This window comes from Cottoperca gobio, chromosome 22 (assembly GCF_900634415.1).
Source record: "Cottoperca gobio chromosome 22, fCotGob3.1, whole genome shotgun sequence".
NCBI lineage: Eukaryota > Metazoa > Chordata > Actinopteri > Perciformes > Bovichtidae > Cottoperca > Cottoperca gobio.
Window position 1 is genome coordinate 16,368,440 of NC_041376.1, and position 18,243 is coordinate 16,386,682.

The 18,243-nt window shown below is 41.7% G+C and overlaps 1 protein-coding gene across 1 annotated transcript; it reads left to right on the forward strand.

The window, feature by feature from the left end:
- Positions 1-1,305: 1,305 nt before the first annotated feature.
- wdr43 (WD repeat domain 43) lies at positions 1,306-18,038 on the forward strand. The gene is made up of 18 exons (XM_029461236.1): positions 1,306-1,627; positions 2,475-2,609; positions 3,621-3,742; positions 8,091-8,211; positions 8,370-8,488; positions 8,625-8,727; positions 9,224-9,288; positions 9,772-9,931; positions 10,373-10,459; positions 10,578-10,703; positions 11,178-11,327; positions 11,672-11,758; positions 11,961-11,992; positions 12,211-12,274; positions 13,489-13,602; positions 14,841-14,910; positions 16,745-16,806; positions 16,982-18,038. Exons 1-18 carry the CDS (start codon positions 1,421-1,423, stop codon positions 17,111-17,113), a joined length of 1,956 nt encoding a protein of 651 aa, XP_029317096.1. The 5' UTR covers positions 1,306-1,420; the 3' UTR covers positions 17,114-18,038.
- Positions 18,039-18,243: the final 205 nt, after the last annotated feature.

Genomic DNA, 18,243 nt, shown 5'->3' on the forward strand with positions numbered 1-18,243 from the left:
ACACACGTGAAAAACGTCATAACTGAGCGACAGATGTTGTAATTTAAATATACCAGCAGATGGCGTTATTATAACTATTTTTGCCTCATTCCAGGCACCAGCAGTCTGAACACTCGTTTTCTGAACTGTAATTCTGGAGCCACAGAACAACACTTTCTGGTTATGCGATCAAATGTGACACACTTCATGAACGTTTTAGCGAGTGAACAACCTCAAAAGGCGCCGAATATTTCAATAGAAAATGTCTTTCTTTTGAATAAATTTGATTTCGATTTCACGACATATGTAAATGTCACATACTTACTTTAATTACGTGGTTTAGGTTGCGTAGAATTGAAATGTGAAGTGATTTTGTTCGGTTACCTGTACTCTTCCACAGAGGGAATTAAAGTCGAGCATTTTATTTGTTGTTGATGCGTTCAAGTACTGTAATAAGAAGTCGTAGTTACGGCTATTTGGTATAGCCGACACATTGATGCAGAAGATAAACACAATTGTATTATTTATTAATTATTAAATTATTTATTATTTATATATTTATTATTATTATTATTGATTAAAAGTACTTAAATGCATCGACCAGTTGTAAAGTGTGATATTAACAGCTATTGTGGTTATGGAGTTCTTTGACATCTTTATTCAAATGTTAATACATTTTTCAATTGGCAACTCAATGTGCAAAGTGACAATGCAATCCTAAATTCAGTTTTAAATTATTTAAATTAAATTTGTTATGAAAGCTTAATCAATAGCATTCCATACAAAGACACTTTTTTCATGAAATGTTCTTTATTTATAATAATTGTCGTAAACAACATGAAAAACAACTACAAGCCAGCAAGTCCAAAGTCTATTAATTTGAAGTCCTTTAAGAATTCAAATACAATGTATTTCCTAGAGTCTTTGCAGCTTTTCTTTCTTCGTACGACTTCAAGCCATATTGCTTGAAGTCAAGAATAAAACAATGAAAGCAGGCTTTGGAGTCAGACCAATTTCGATGTGTAAATATAGAATTTACCAAGAATAATCAGAAGCTAAATAATATAGGTAATATTGCTATCCATATTTGAGGAGATTTGGAGGTATCTTGTTACAAAATAAATAATAATAATAATTTTAACAAATAACAATAAGTGTGCACGGGAAGCACTCCAGATTATATTGGGATTCTTTGAAAATTCGATCATCCACCTAATCCTCAAAGTATTATTCAAGATATTAAACATAGAAGAGAAGAAAGCGAAATAGACCACCTTGTTTATAAGAGGAGACCTGAACGCAGCATGAGTCAACCCGATTGTTGTCTGGCAGCAGCCAATGGTAGGGGTGGTCCTCCTGGCGAGCTAACGCGCATGTCCGCAGAGAGTCACACGTGGGGTCTGTGTAATCCACGCACGCAGACGCAAGCAGTGGCTCAGAAATGGCGGCCGACGCTGGCAGTTCTTCGCTGCAGCTACCCTGCGTTTTTTCACCTAAATCACGACAATACTTAGCATTGTGTGCCCAGGATGGCAGACTTCGCATTTGGAACACAGATAGCAAAACACTTCACCAAGAATATGTGCCTTCAGCCCATTTGAGTGCCACTTGTATCTGCATAGCCTGGGGACCATGCCGGACAGTCAAGGTACGTGAGGCTGCTTTAGTGAGGCCCGAACAATCTGCCTGTGATATTTTCCTATAGAGGTACACACATTAAAACCAGGAAAGTGTCCATTTTTATTAAAGGAAATCCTACAGAAAGCTTGAAACCTCCGGCTGTGTGTAAATGCAGACGCAATCATGTATCCGACACAGACTTGTAGCATAGCCACGTTAGCAGTTAGCTAGCTTACAACAGCTGCGCAGGACGCACATGTTAGTCCCACATGGTAGTCAAGAAAACATGGACAATGTCTTAATTTAGTATTTTTTAGGTCGAACTAACTCTAAATAATACTTATCGTGGCTACATTAACCAGCCCAACTATTTACTACTAAATATAGACCGTTAGTAATGCAAATAAACTGGTTATTGAGTTAGCTTTAGCACACCAAAGCTTCAGAAACGTGTGCCACCATGACACTTAGGAGAGGTTAAAAAAGTTTTTCCTCTAGCAATTTGTAAACCGTTTCGCACGAGTCAGTATGTTTTAGTTTACGACTAATACTGTTTATGACATTGTAATTATGATTTTTGATACTGCATGGAATGTGTTTATTGTCTCCAGGATTCTTTTTTACAGTACGTGTACCCACTGCTTACCAGTAGGTTGTTGAGTAAGCACATTTTTATGTAACTAGCAATCAGTCAAAGACAACATTTGCCTATATCAGCCGTCAATGAGCTGCTGTAGAATGTCAAATCAGGTAGTGGTGTAATACAGTGATTTAAATAAGGGTAAATATATAGCCGTCAAGTGAACCAAGCACGCATCAAAGTTGTATCATGGTTTGTGATTTGTGATTCACTTTACAAATGTGCTTTGTTTCAGGATGGGCCCCAGAGGAAGAAGAGGAAATCGGAGGCAGTACAGGTGGAGGAGAACGCAGACCTGTTGGCTATGGGCACAGCAGCGGGCAGTGTGCTCATCTACAGTACAGCAAAGGGAGCACTGCACTGTACCCTGGTGAGACTTTGCACACTTGTTTACTACTTCCTATATTTTTCTCCCTATTTTTCCAAACAGACAAAATGATGTCTTGGCCTCTGCAGAACCATTAACCTGGAAATTAATGTGTGTATAGAGAATACGCTGCAGTAACTTAGTTACTAATAACTTTGTCATATTTACTGAAGCTCTCACTATAGCCTGACAGTGCATTCCACCGCTCCAGAATGAAAACAATCAGAGCTGAGGAGTCTAACAAAGTGTCACACACTGCTCGTGACCACCGATCACACTGGGCAGCGCCGATCTAATATAAACTAATATTATGTTACTGCATTGCCTATTTCTCGCGCGAAGGGTTTTCAGCAACAAATTTTAGTGTAATGTTTTAGAACGAGTAGTTTTGTGATCGCCATGTCAACAGTCAAGCCACAAATAAGTACTGCCGGAGCATACTTTCTCATTTTGCAGCTTAACACTACACTAAGATGTGTGTGTGAAAACATTTGAGGTGACACATGGGCAATATAATCTTTTTTTTTTGACAAACTGTCTTTATTGGTTTGGATCACAACAATCCCTGGGCTGAATGAAATAACGATGTCCAAGATGGTAATCACATAGATTGTTAGATCAGGCCACCTCTCCTGCCCGCTCGTTTACCAGATCTTGATTTTTATTTGATCAGTGATGCCTAGTTTGACCGATTGATCCGAGTTCACGAGCAGCGATTGACACTGACTCATCGGCTTTGTTTGGTTTCTTACTTTTGGCGCAGTGGAATTTTGCAAATGCCATTATGAGCACTGGTGGGAGGCAGAGGAACGTACCTTTTTCACAGATTATCTGTCTAATGCACTACTCAGAGTGAAGTGATTTATTTTCAGCAAATATGAAAGTTAATTTTAATAGTTACCAACTTTAGATTTAAAGTGTTTAGTTTCTTTAAAGCAATAGTGTTGTATTAGTGTTCGTTTTTGAATAATATAATACTTATTACCACTAACTATTGTTTTCCGTCTCTGCCAGGATGGAGGCCACAGTGGAGGAGTGAATTGTGTCCAGTGGCACCCTCAAGACAGTATATTATACAGCGGCTCGGATGATACAAACATTATAGAGTGGGACCTGCAGACCGGCAAGGCACGAAGGTCAGTATCAACTTTATTAGAGATACAATATGTTGGAAATAGGGCTGGGCAATGGCTTATTAATATCTCTAATTTTAGGCTATGCCACAGCATATATCTAAATCTTTTGACACTCTAAAATCACATTAGTTTAATAAAACTCTTTTTATGTGCATGTTCATTACCAGCGTGATCATTCTCGTAAATTAAACACTGAGGTGGTGTACTGTTGTTTGTAAATAATTTGGATTAATTATTCACCCACTTGGAAGTAATCTTTTTAACTGCAGATTTTTGCAGTATATTTTCATTTATTATTTAATATTTATTCTGTTTCATTTATTTTTTATTGACTGACTTATTGAATGAATGTGAAATTGTCTAAGGGGTTCACCAGAAGGTAACTTCTCTGTTCTTTCACACTCTTACTGTTGTACCTAGTATTTGCCCAGAGTGATAAAACTATTTATCGTGATAGACATCGCAATAAGACTCACCTTCACGTCGGTGTATAGTTTAAGTTAACCTTTTGAGTGTTTGTGCCACTAACCGTAGGCTGTATGGTCCACGTACGCTTTGATAGTTTGCCCAGCGCCCTGCCTGAAATTCAAGGTGTTTTTTTTTCTCCAATTAAAAAGAATATATATATATATATATTTTTTATTCACAACTCACTTTTCACATCGACGGGTCTCTTTTATTAAATAAACTAAACTCTTATGCTATTGATCTAATGTATTTGCATGTTTCAGTTTGTACTTTGCGCATTCACATTCTCTCCTTCGTTCCGTTTTGCGAAGGGCAGGGCTTCGCAGCTGACACACACACACGTGTGCACACACCTACAGAGCGGAAGAAAGGAGAACTAAATAGAAACCACGCACGCAATCTCGCGCGGTGAGCGCCCCTCCAAAGCAGTAAACCTAGGGGAAACACTGCTACTGTATATACACGTACCGCAAAACAGTGCAGGGGCCCGTTCTTTTTTTTTTTTGTCTTTTTTTTTTTTAAATGGAGGCTGACTTATAACAGAGAGAGAGCTGCAGTGCCACATGAAATGGAATACAAATGACTCTTAAACCACTGAAAGTGTGTCTCAGGCTGTGAGGATGTGTTCTCTGATGTTAATAAGAACATTGTTTCCAGGAACACGCAAGCGTAATCCTCACCGCTGTTGGTTTTGTTAAACTACAACAACACAGTCCGATCACAGCCGTGAGCTGGTATTACAGAGCTCGTCTTTTCAATCTCGCATTATCTTTTGACAAGTGCATGCAGAGAGCACAACAACCAGACAACAGCCGAGTTTCCTTTTGGCTGTTTATAGAATTAACATCAATTAGCGACAGATGACATGACCTGCTGCCGGTAACATTTGTCATTGTAACCGGTGAAAGCAAAATTCAGAGCCAGCGGAAAATGAAACTATTTTCCTCTCTTCCAACTTGATTGACGGACCGAGCAGTTTTTTCAGCCCAATATGCTGCTCTGAATACAGTAACGGAATAAGGAACATGCGATGTGATTTACCTATCATCACCTGCCGAGCTGAATCTGTCCGATCCTAATGCATCTCGTCCAGTGATCCATGTAGTTCCTGGTGTTACCGGTCTGCTCACTCAGGAAATGTGTGGCCTTTGTTGCTCTACTTGTTGTCGTCAAAACTAATTATCCTTATTTTTGAAAACATTAGTGGATGGGCTCTTCATATTAGATAAAGGTGAACTCCCCCACTGTAAAGGTGAAAAACCCTGAACTCCTCCACCAATCACAGTAGGATTCTAATTAAGAATAATTTCCCTGACCGAGAGCCCACCCTCGTTAACTGACCAGACTCGTGCCTTGCATGCTGGGGTTCTGTGAATGAAGTGTCTAACAAGCTCCCCAGCTGCAACAATAACCGAACAATTTAAATCCATAATTTACTGCCGTGTACGCGCAAAACAGGCAAGTCCCTAGTTCCCCCGTCCGGTAGTTAGTAGCCATAATGTTGCAATGCGTGCATCGTCGTGGACATATGCAACCATTTTCCCTGTACTGTTGAGGCGCCATCGCATCAATAACTTTACTGCGAGCTTGTCAGCGGTGTCTGCCTGGAATAAAGTGGCTGTCTGGGTTTCAACCAGTGTTCCCCGCAGCTGCATTGTGTCTGACGACAGTGACTCTGAAGGCAGCAGAAACATTCTAGCTGTGAACGTAGCAGTGCAGGGTGTGTACAGTTTATTTGCCGGTTAATAAATACTACAACACTAAGACCCAATCTAAGCTCGTGTGGCAGGCCCTTCCACCTGCTGATTGTGAAGCGGGTCAGCCCCGAAGTTAAGCTAACTCCCCAGGCTCACTTAAAGTGGGATGATAGCATTAATCAGTCAAAATTCTTATTGTAGGTTTAACTTTTAAATATTAACATCCTTAAATCACAGACGTGTATGACGTCTGTGGCGTGAGGACGTTTGGTCTGGAACTTCCATCTGAAAGTTTTGGAACAGGATTTGGTAGACGTCTGCTCAGCCCAACATGGACCAACAAGACACATCTTAAGTGCAGTTTTCAATCGATAGCAGGGCTTTGCAGGGGAAGTCCGGCTACAGTGTGCAGGCAGAAAAAAAGACAAAGAAGCCTCTTTTTTTTTTTTTTTTACCCCAAAGCTCTTTGCAGAATTCTTTCTCAAAGTGAACATTAATTAAAACTACTGGCTGTATTTAATTTATTCCTGCTTCTCTGCAGTTCACCCATTTGCAACATTTAGGTTCCAGTGTTTTCATATGAATGTTTAAGGAAATACCCATTTCAGATAGACTGGCAGGTCCTTTTAAATCATACAATGTAACAGAATCTGATGCCATTGTTGATCTGTCAAACATAAATGGTGTTTGTTAGATCTCAGCCTGGTATGAACATGTGCTGACTGAAAATACCAACCTGAATATCCCTCTCACCAAATCCTCCTCCCTTGTCATGGACTCTCTTTCTTCTTTAGGGTAACGACTAGGGTTGGACCAGACTGGTGTACCAGATTTTAGCACTAGGTGTCGCACTTGACTCAGCAGCAGCCCATAACTTTTTCCCCTGCTGTTTTATACACGTTGCCTCATCTGTTGCTGTGATGATCAAAGATGGCGGCAAGCACAGATGCAATGGCCCGGTGCTTTGTTTAGTTTTTCTTTAAGAGTAACTGCCATTCCTCCTCGCCCCAAAAAACACATGATGTGCATTTTCCACATCTTTTCTTCCGTTTAAAAACAAACACTATTATTCTAATCACATTATCTTAATCACATTATCATAGTGTTGTACTGTCAAATACCAGTTCAGCTGGTCTGCATAAAATCTCCAGCCAGGACTACTTAATAATAAGTGTGCTTTCAAACGAGATAATACTTCTCAGCATATGTGCAAATATGCATCCACTGGAGATGCAGGAGACAAACGCCACAGGGCTTGTAAAGTTCTGGAAGTGGGTGTAAATCTTACCAAGAAAATAACAGACTGGCTGTGAGACACTTTCATTCAGTCAGTTCTGCAGAATAGAATTCATAACTTTTTTTTCTTCTTCCTCACACAAATATCTGGGTTGATAAAAACAACAAAAGAACTGATGTCTTTAATTATTTATGGCTATGCATAACTACCAACTTCTATTGGAGCTACATCGGTTCTAATATTTTCAGCTACTTTCATGTCAAACAATCACCTCTCAAACTAAAAGTGACTGTAGTTGGCTCAAAAAATTGGCATACCTCTCTTAGAAATGGAGCTGTTGTAAACTTTTAACGGCACATCTTATTTTCTCACCAAAGCAGTCGTTCATTGTCTGAGCTTCTCCTCGTGTAGAAAAGACGCTGTTAAATTGCAAACTAATGTCAGCTCTACCACCAACAAGCCATAACATTGACTGCTCTACCAGGATTTGTTTAGTATCACCGTATTTCATCATAAACGCCTGTTCTCTGGTGATTTAGGAGGAGCACAGTCAGCGGATACCATCATGAGCTGTAATGTCAACATGAATCCTCACTAAAGCCCATTTGTGGTCCACAAAATGGTTTGGAGAGTGGTGACAGTGTTTTGTACATTTCTTACTGCTATCAGGTGGAGTGCAATAGGAAATGGTTTTCTGTTGAATGTAGCTGTGAAGTTTCAGACCCTTCACTTGGATAGAAAAGTGAAAAACACGGTGATAAAAAACTTAATAGAAGTGCTATTTGGATCTGACGATGGGAAAGAAAGCGCGGGTGCTTCTGATGCTCCTGAAAAATGTCGATGGCATAAGAAATTAAATCCCATAAAAGAAATTTAGTTGGAAGACAAACCTTCCCCTAAACGCATCCACCAACAGATGTCATTTTGTCTTTATTTGTTTCCACAGCAAGTGGAAGGCGGACCGTGCAGCAGTGACCAGTTTGAGTGTGAGCCCTGATGGCAAACTGCTGCTGTCAGCTGGTCAGATCATCAAGATGTGGGACTTGGTCACCAAGGAGGTTTACAGGGTGAGTGCCAGCTGCTTTACATTCATATCTGTTGATTTATTAGACCAGGGTCAACGGTTCTGTGTTTTTATGTAAATCTGCTAGAAGGTTATAAACCGATCAAACTTGGTTCTGACTTGGTTTAACTGTCCGGCTCTTTGTTATTGTTCCCGCTGCAGATGTTCACAGGCCACTCCACGGCTGTGACGACCCTATGCTTTGCCACCACGCGACCTCCTGACAGCAATGGGCTTTATTTCCTGTCCGGTGCTGCACATGAACGGCTGCTCAGTGTCTGGTGAGTGCACATGTGACAGCAAGAGCCCATTTTCCGGTCCTCCAGTGATGCCGCGTCACAAGACATCATTTAATATTTCACTGCTGTCGTTTGGGTTTGATTTTCACGGGACTGACCTGAAGTTGTCTCACTACAGGCAAGTACGAGAAGATGGAAAAGACAAGAATTCAGTGGTGTCCTTCACATTAACGGACGAGCCACAACACATCGACCTCGTCACGTCCAACAGCAAGGAAGAGGTCAGTGGACAAATGGCTTAACATTACGTTCATTTGGCAAACTTTATCTGTGTTAATTTCAAAACTAAGTCGAAATATGTTCGTCAATGACCTTTTATTCCATGACGTGGGATAAAATCTTATGTGAAATAAGTTTGGCTAGAATGACACAATGATTGGTTTTTACTAGACTAGATTGACACGTTCGATACAATGCAATGAATAAAAGACAGAGGACCAAGACTAAACTAAAGATAGCTAACAACATTAAGAGGGAAATCTAAGGAGTAAGACTAAATCTGTAATAGCTGCCAAAATGAACACGGGTCCTAATGTATACCAGGAGTGTAACAAGTATATTTATTTGGAGAGAGCAAGGGATTTAAGCAATTGCTTCAAGCTCTGCTAAAGTGTTCCCCCCTGTGTTGTAATTATGTTGGAGGTATACAGACATTGCCATGTTATGCAACCTATTTACCCTATGCAAATGTTTGTGTGTGTTATTTGTTTTACACAGGCGGTGAGGCTGGCAGTGGTGTGTAAGGATGGCCAGCTGCATCTCTTTGAGCACTTTTTAAATGGGTAAGCCCTTAAAAGCCTGTATACTGCACTGGGCAACATATGGCAGTGTAAGGTAACTGTATGAAACATTTGAGCCCTTGGGAAAAGCAATTACTTTCTGTTGTTTTAAGAGACATTTTGTATTCCACTCGTTTGTTTGGACTTGTTCTCTCTCCTCAGTGTATCCGTACCTAAAAACCAAGCGCTTTATTCAAACAATGCCAGCTGTTGCAGATCAACTCTGAATTGCAATTGGTGTATTTTTAGATGCAGAGCACCTCCATAGAGGCTCAAAGTAATTTGTTCACTTGCTCACATTTGGTGTTTTTGCCCCCTAATGACTGTTAAAGGACATTGCACTATCGAACAGATTACTGTTCAAAGAACATTCACTTCTCCGCCGTAGTTCTACATTTGTGCTGAATAGTAAATCCCATCGATCGCATTGTATTCAATGTTGTGTACGAGCCGAGCTCATGGCCTGTTAAACATCTGTCCCCACAGACCCTGCAAGAAGCCGTTGTCCGCCTTGTGTACGGTGCAGATGTCAGACACAAAGGACTCCCCAGTGCCAATCCCACTGCTGGCTGCTGCCCTCAGAGCTGACACACGGACTGTGCAGCTGGCCTACGGCAACCACCTACAGCCTGTCATGGAGAAATTGGTGAGTACACTGGAGGCTGCAGAAATGCACGTGTGCTTCACTCCTAGAATTAGAACACAATGAAGATGTTTTGTACAGCGTATATGATGCCGCCTTTTCTCCGTATCTTCTTTATGGAAGAGCTAATTATCACAGTGTGTTCTTGTACAAGCAACAGGACAAAAATCTTTGTGTTTTCAGAGTCAGAAACATATGGTTTTGATTTGTATTCCACATGCTGGATAATAATACAGAAGGCATACAGTCAGCATACATTATGATAAATCTTAGTTATAAGTATGTCAGCTGTTGGATGAGTTGTATTTTCGACTGTCGACTTCGCCTAAAGATAATACATTCCTGATTACTTGCTTTCAGTCTGTATTGGTGAATTCTTTTGCATTTTTAATGTTTGCGTCAGAGAAAATTTACCTGCCATGCTCCTTCCTCCTCTCTGCACAGGAGATCAACACGGCGGAGAGACATATCTGTTTGACCCGGGATGTTCAGACCAGCTTGTCCCTTTCCATGGAGACCACCGTTTCCAAGGTAACAATCAAGCCAAGAAGACTGAAGCCTAGCCTGGGCGTGTTCTCCAGTCCTTATTTGGTCTTATTTACCAATCCGGTGACTGGAGATAAAAATGTAACTTTGTTTTGCGTTCCAGGTGAAAACCCCTATTGTCAACGCCAAGAGCAGAGTGCTGGTCCCAGGCCTTCCTGGTCACCAAGCCCCAGTGAAGGGAACCTCACAGGGATCAGAGAAGAGGAAAAAAGACACTGACACCAAAGAGGTGGGTTCGGTGTTGAGTGGCCCACCGCAGCTCTCACTTTCTCACGCGATGGCTTTTTGGCTCAGCCTCCAAACAACAAATAAACACACAATGTTTGCAGAGATTAGTCACACACCAATCATAGAAAGCTAGTAGATGTTCCTAATATGTGATCAGAAGGACACTGTTCAAAAGTATAATGTTAATGTCTGCGTCACTCAGACTGTATCAGGACATTCTCATGTGGAATTTCAAAATCTAAAATGTGAAGATGTAGAGATGTATATTATGGTATAGCCTAAAGATATCGATTATTTATAAGCTACATTGCCCAGCCCTTTAAAAACTAAAGAACAATAGTTCTGTAGCCATTTAGCTGTGCATGCCTTCAGACCAAGCGTGGTGTTGTTAAACTTGGGTACTATGGATACATTTAGTGTGTGAACAGAGATCTGTATATTCCTGTGTACCTAAAATATCTCCGTACTCCTGTAGATGTCAATAGCGGAGCGACTTGGTGAAATCGATCTGTCTACATTCTCCACCGAGAAGGGGGCTCCTAAAGGCACGGCCTCTTTACAGACGGACAATTTTGCAGTGTTGCTGGTGCAGGGCCTCGAGAGCAACGACGCCAACATCCTAAATGTAAGTATTCTTCCCAGAGTCGTGAGCTCTGAAATAAAGCATTCCGTTTTGATAAATGGAAACCAATGTGAATTTCCTTCGTTTGTTTTGCCCACAGATTCGGCTCATTTGCCGTTCAGAAAGTTAAAAGCGATGTACTACCAGCCAAAAGATAAATTAATTTGGAGGTGGAATTTTTTTCTGAATGTTTAGACTTCCATGAGCTCAAACTTTTACAAACTTACACAATTAAGCAAGTGGACCTGAATACCCTGGATGTTCAGCTCATCAGAGAAAACATGAGCCTCAACTTTTAATTTGAGAAATGTCAATTACATGGTTCTTTCCCCCTTTCTGTCCCACAGAAAGTTTTCCAGACTCGCAAGGAGATGGTGATAAAGAAAACTGTTGCTCGGTTACCCCTCCCTGCAGTTTTACCTTTGGTGGAAGAGGTGAGATTTATTTTTCTGCGCAATGATCAAACCATTGCACATTCCTCTGACACGCGGCAAGAGTTTTCTTTTGTTTGTCTTCTAAGCTGCATTAACCTGCACAGATCTTCTGTCACTGTCAGAATTTCTAAGTAAAGCTGCGTTAATTCTCGTGAATGATTGACTGCAGTTTGTAATCAGCTCTTTATCTCCTCTCCTGTAGATCACAAAGAGGCTCCAAGGGCACCCTTTTACGTAAGTCGAAGCTTGACAGATCAACTGTCAGCATTTAATTGGCTTTCAGTTGACAGTGTTTGCACACATTAGACATAACTCACCAATGCAGACCACGGTGTTTGTGCTGCTGCTTATTACTTCCTATTATAAAAACAATGAGCCCCATCATGTGGATGTATACATTCGGGCAGTTCTGGGTCCCACTTGACAGCATATTCATTTGTTCCTTCCTCCAGGGCCGTTTTAATGGTACGGTGGCTCAAGGCTGTACTGATGCACCACACATCATACCTGGCATCGGTGAGTCCACTTCACCTGCATCACATTCTGCCTGTTACTGCTGATATGCAGCCACCACACTCATGTTTTTTGGTGCATGTTTGACTTCTGCACAAACCCACACAAGAGGCCAGGCCCTCCACGATCTAAACAGTGCATAATGTGATCCCCCCCCCCCCCCCCCCTAAGCACAGCACACGGCAGTTTAAATAACACAAGCATGCAAACAAACACACGGCATCCTTCTGTGCATATCTATATTTTAGATATACAGCCATTACCTTCACCACACTGCAGAGATTATACCATTGCCTCAGTCTGTCAGTTTCTGTGACTATGACCAACATATCTCCATAACCAGCAGCTGAACATCCATTTTCTATTCACGTTGATGCCAGAAAGACGAGGAAACGTATTGATTTCTTTACCTTTACCATAGCACTGACAGTCTGCTAACATTTTGATGCTCAAACGGCCCCTAACCTGCGGGGTCCTACAGACTGAACACTTGCTGTTTGTGATCTTAACAAGAGAAAACTTCCCCTTAACCTATGACCTTATTGTCCAGGGCTTGACGCTAACTTTTTCCACTGGCAACTATTTTGAGAAATTGGCAACCAATTCATAACGTTTGATATAATCAGTCGCAATTATTTTTAGCATAACGAATAGGTTCAGCAAAGGTGCATTGTTGCATTAGTGATGTTTAAATATTGCTGTTGCAGTCAAATCCGGAGCCAGGCGACACTGCCCGTGCACTCACTCACGTGCACACCGGCGTCTGTTTCAGAGACAATTTCTGGACACGTTAACTGATAACACAAGTTTCAGATGTTCTTATTTGAGTATAAGATGAAACCCGAAATACATACATGTTTGTTCTTTTAGATGATATTTCCACTAGCTGACATATAACTGCATAAGTTATAATTCAAATAATGAATAATTCAAAATATAAGGTGACTGAAAGTGGCAACCATATTTTTAGTTTCGGCAACCAAAAGTTGATGCCTGGTTTCAAGCCTGACAACCACTTTTAAAAGTTTGTGTTGATCCCTGTGCTCTTCCACATATAACACTTTATAAATGTGAGTTTGCTGGCTAGCCTTATGTATACTTAATAGGAAAGCAATAGTTGCTGTGGGAGTTGAGCGGTCTGCTCATCCTTCTTGTTGTGCGTTTTCCACTGCTGAAATGTTTTTACCTCCAACTGATCCATCTGTGAATCCCAACAGCTGCCAGATCTGGTTACCCAGCTGGGAGTGCTTTATCACATGATTGAGAGCAGAGTGAAGATGTTCCACAAGCTAACCAAGCTGCATGGGAAACTGTATCTCCTAATGTCACAGGTACGTCCCCATGTACAGAAATAAGCACAGTATCTTTGTCTCAAAGTGTTTGCTGCGCCCTGCCTAGACAATTCATGGTGTTCATTCAATTCAATGTTCATTCAATTCAATGTTCATTCAATTCATGGTGTTTTGTTTTTTTTCTCGAAAAAAAAAAACAAGACTTTTTTTATTCACAACTCACTTTTCACATCGACAGGTCTCTTTTATTAGATAAACTAAACGCTTATGTTATTGATCTAATGTATTTGCACGTTTCAGTTTGCACTGTCTACTTTGCGCATTCACATTCTCGCCTTCGCTCCGTTTTGCGAAGGGCGGGGCTTCGCAGCTGACACGTGCGCGCACACACACCTGCAGAGCAGAAGAAAAGAGGAGAGAACTAAATAGAAACCGCGCACTTTCTGCTCGGTGACTCCCCAGATATTTAAATTTAACCTTGAGTTTTAGACTTGTGCCTTCTAACCCAATACTCTGTCACACCTGTCCCACAAGGACAATTGTCTGTTCCAAAAATGCAAAGTTGTTTCTGTGACCTTATGTAGAAAGTTCTTTCCAGTCTCAGCTGCAACGATCTGTTTATGAAAGTGGACAGATTCCTCCAGGTTTTTGCTTTGTCCCTGACATGAGCAACACAATAAATTCAGACAAAGCTGCATCTACAGATTTTACAAAGACAAGGAACTCCGGGCACGATAATCAGTTCCGAAAATGCAAAGTTGACACCTTTTTTTGACCTTGTTGAGAAGGCTTGTGAAAAGTCACGCTTCCTAGGAGCTTCAGATTGACGACATCCACACAATGAACAGATGTATATTGTCCCAGAGCAGTTTCAGAACTCCCAACCTGCTCCATAAAACTACGGTGTTTCGTGAGGGTGATGTCTTTCTGACGACACATCTTGGAAAGAGCCACTTGCACCAGATAAAACCCCCATTGGTGGAATCTCTGGCAGGGACGAGACTTCACCGGATCTTTATTCATCCTTCGTTCACAAAGACTGCATCAGTGCCTTTTGCGCCACTTCTGATTTTACACACCTAATCCACTGAATGTGTCACGAAAACAGAGCCCCTGATTGGATCAGGTGTGCAACAACAGGCCTGTGGGCTGATGAACAAGTAGCCAGGCAAGATTTTATTTAAAAGTGACATGTGGAAAGAAAACAAATAGAATCGTGGTCTGCTGCACAAATCCCTCATTGGATCTCTAACGCCCATCTTCCCTTTTACCACTAGGTGGCGACGAGTGACAGCAGCAACACGGCTACAGATGTTGACCACACAGCCAAGCTGGTGTATGAAGAAGGTAAGTGATTTTCACTCATGTTTCCCAGCTGCCCTTGCTCTTTTAAAACCTTCTTCCTTGGTGGCATCACAATTCCCCCGGCCCTTCAAGTCTCATGTAGAATCACATTCTGGTCAATCCATCAGTCCAAGTGATGCTTCAGTGTGGAGAGCCGTGTGACTGAAATATAATGATCTTATTTCGGTCTCTAACTCATTAGTAGTGCATTTCAGATGCAGAGTGAATCCTTAAACGCACTGCAGGGCGCAACAGGTCACACTGACGCTCGCTGCCCCGCCACACTTAATGTTTTCCGATTATTTTGACTGCTGTTCATTATCTTGTCACCTGAAGTCTTTCAGGACTCTTCACAAACACTACACTGAATCAGTTAAGATTTATGAAGCCAATGTTGGCCATCACACAGCCACTCTTGGCGATGCACCGCACGCAAACATGACTCCTGTTGCCTGGCAACCTGACCGGCAGCGTTCAGATCCTCCCCCTTTTGAGCGGCAACAACAAGGCCCCGCTCTGTTCACTCTCATTTCTCATTACCGTACTGTATAAGACGCTTTATGAACCACGGAGAAAATTGGCTTTCATGAAATAATTAAGCCGCGCTTTGAGTTCCAACACCCCTGTCAGCGGTCCAGGGTGTGAAGGTTCGTTTTAAAGAAAAGTTCACAAAGGGAGCTGATTAACGGGAGTTTGTTGCCGTCCTCTGTGGACACTGCAGGGAACTGGGCTTGTTATAGGTCCAATGTGGGAATCTGATGGGAAGTTTTGGAGTTGTGTCAGAGTACTTAATGAGTCATAGTGTGGACAGCATGTTGTACACGTGGAGTGGGTGTGATTAATTGACGTTTGAGTTGCAAACGACCGTTGTGCTCTCTGTACTGATTGTTGCCTTTGTAGGTAACATGAATTATACACTGATCAACCACTCTGCAGCGTGAGCTGGTACAATCAGAGGAGCTGCAGAACTGTCTGTCAGAATACAGGATTAGATTTAGGCCTCTGAGGTAATGGAGCTGCCCGGGAGACATGTGTACATGTTGTAGAAAAGCTTATCGTGGTCTATGAGCTTCTGTAAAGCCTGCTAGTCTGGAAATTCTCAGTGTTGTAACTGTAATTAACCATGACCCGGGTCTCAAACTATGTTGTGTTGGGTCCTTGAATTTGATGGAATTGGGCCTGGAAAGTCTTGAATTGGATGTTTAAGAAGGTGAGGGAACTGTGCATGCAGCGGCACTTTTCTTCAGTCATTGGGAACATGTTACAACAAAGGTAACAAGCCGTCATGTTGACCCGTTTCATCCCCCGCTGTATTACTGGCACTTGTCATCATGTTACTAACCCGGCGTGTAGTCTTGGTAAAATGCCCTTTTAATTGTCAATTATCCTGCATCATGTCACTTTCAGTTTGGGTTATGATCCACTCTTATATTTACCTCTGCCTCATTTTCCTCTTCTACAGCATATAAGCATACTAGTTAAGACATGAAATAGTACAATATTTAGTAATATCTGTCACTGTTTGCTGCAGATGATAATGCCTGGCTGACCTAACGGGGCAGATGGCCTCAGCAAATCATATTGACATTCCTCCCTCCTGCACCGCACAGTCGCTATTGTTGTCATAACCAAATGGCCCCGCTATGATATTGAAATGCAAATATTTGCTGTCTCACACACCATATTTATACAGAAATGAAAGCATGGCAGGCTTTTATCTTTCTTATTTCCCTCTCGGTTTCCTTGTGTGGGAGCAGGGGTACCAGCATTGATGTAGTGGAAACAGGTTTGCAGTATCTGCTAATGGATTTGTTATCCCTTTGTGTGCCCTTTACAGAATCATCTGATGAAGACGAGGCCTCTGGTGATGAAGCGCTTCCTGACGACGAGGACTCTGATGTAAGTTGTGAGAAACTGGCCAGTCAGACAGAACTAGTGTCTAACAAAACTACAAGTCAGAAGAACTGGACAATTAGTAACGTTCCCACTTTAAATGAGCGCAAGTTCACACACGGTTTATTAGGCTGTCCATTTTTTTAGATGCGCTCTAAGATGTATTTTTGGTCCTTGTCAGAACTGGGAAGAGGAGGAGGTGATGGAGGAGGAACAAGCAGACGAGGAAGACGATGATCCAGACATCAGGAGAGATTCCAAAGCCAACGGAGAGGAAGACATGGAACGCGGAAACGAGAGCGAAGAGGAGTGAGAAACGTTTGAGGAGAATGCCGATCATACATAAAAAGGACCTGAAAGAGTTATATATACTTTCATTTTATTTTCATGCTTTTGATTTTATTATCTGAACCAAATATGGTTTTACAAAATCAAGGGACACATGGTGTTGAAATGTGGGTGGCTCGGCCCCCCTGCTTCACCCACTACACAGTTGAGCCACAAGGGCTCCCTGTCTTTTCCCCATCTGAGGAACAGATGCAGCAAAAACATTCTGCAGAATGAAATTGATGCAAGTTCCTCCTGCTGTCAGTTCAGTCTGCATCCCAGCTCTATAACCTGACAAGTTTGCATTCAAAGACATTGAAAATATATTCTGTCGGTGTTCCATTTTGCCTACACTGCAATCTGCATTCCAAATTTTATGTAATAAATTGTGTTAGTATATTGTATGACCAGTTTAACAATAGACTGAGACGGATCAGTTTATTCTAGGAACTCTGTAGGCCACCTGGAACACGCCCTCGTTGAGCCCAGCCCAAAGATGCAAACGCAGTGCAGGTGTGGAGTTGGGATGCAGGGTCTCCCCCGGCGGTTTGTTGTACAGAAAACTGCTCGAGCCACAGGTGGGCTTGCCCTGCAAGACCCTACATCATGTCCCCACACAATGTAAATGTGTATGTACAGTGAAGTGTTTGTATGAGCTCTTCCCTCTACAGTTGTCTCTCCACAAATGGTTGGGATTAAACTCCTGTAAAGTCTCGAATGCTTTTTTTTTTTTTTTTTTAAATTGTTTCCAGGTTTGTTGCACCCCTTCCTGTTTTGACTCTTCTTTTTGTGCTTAACATTTCTGGGCATGCCCTGATGTCCACTGCCTTGAACTCGTAGTCACAGGGGCGACTGAGAAAAAGAAAATGTGAACTTTGCTCTAATAGGTGAATAAATGGGTTTTCAAACTGGCTTGCTCTCTGATGGGGGGGGTAGTAACGATCCTTGTTGAACAAGTGATTAGATAATATACTGAGGCCACACAGGCCTTTTAATCTGTCTGTTATAGGCATAGCAATAACCACAGTGAAATGTAAACGTTCCCATGCAGTGAGTGATGTGGAAACAACTGTCGCATGGTTTGTCATTTCATTGTGGTATTGATATATTTTATGA

Excerpts from the sequence above, each read along its gene's own strand:
- wdr43 (XM_029461236.1), top strand. The coding sequence starts at position 1,421 with ATGGCGGCCGACGCTGGCAGTTCTTCGCTGCAGCTACCCTGCGTTTTT. Across the intron at positions 9,932-10,372 it reads AGCCTGTCATGGAGAAATTG|GAGATCAACACGGCGGAGAG; the intron begins GTGAGTACACTG and ends CTCTCTGCACAG. Across the intron at positions 11,993-12,210 it reads CTCCAAGGGCACCCTTTTAC|GGCCGTTTTAATGGTACGGT; the intron begins GTAAGTCGAAGC and ends TCCTTCCTCCAG.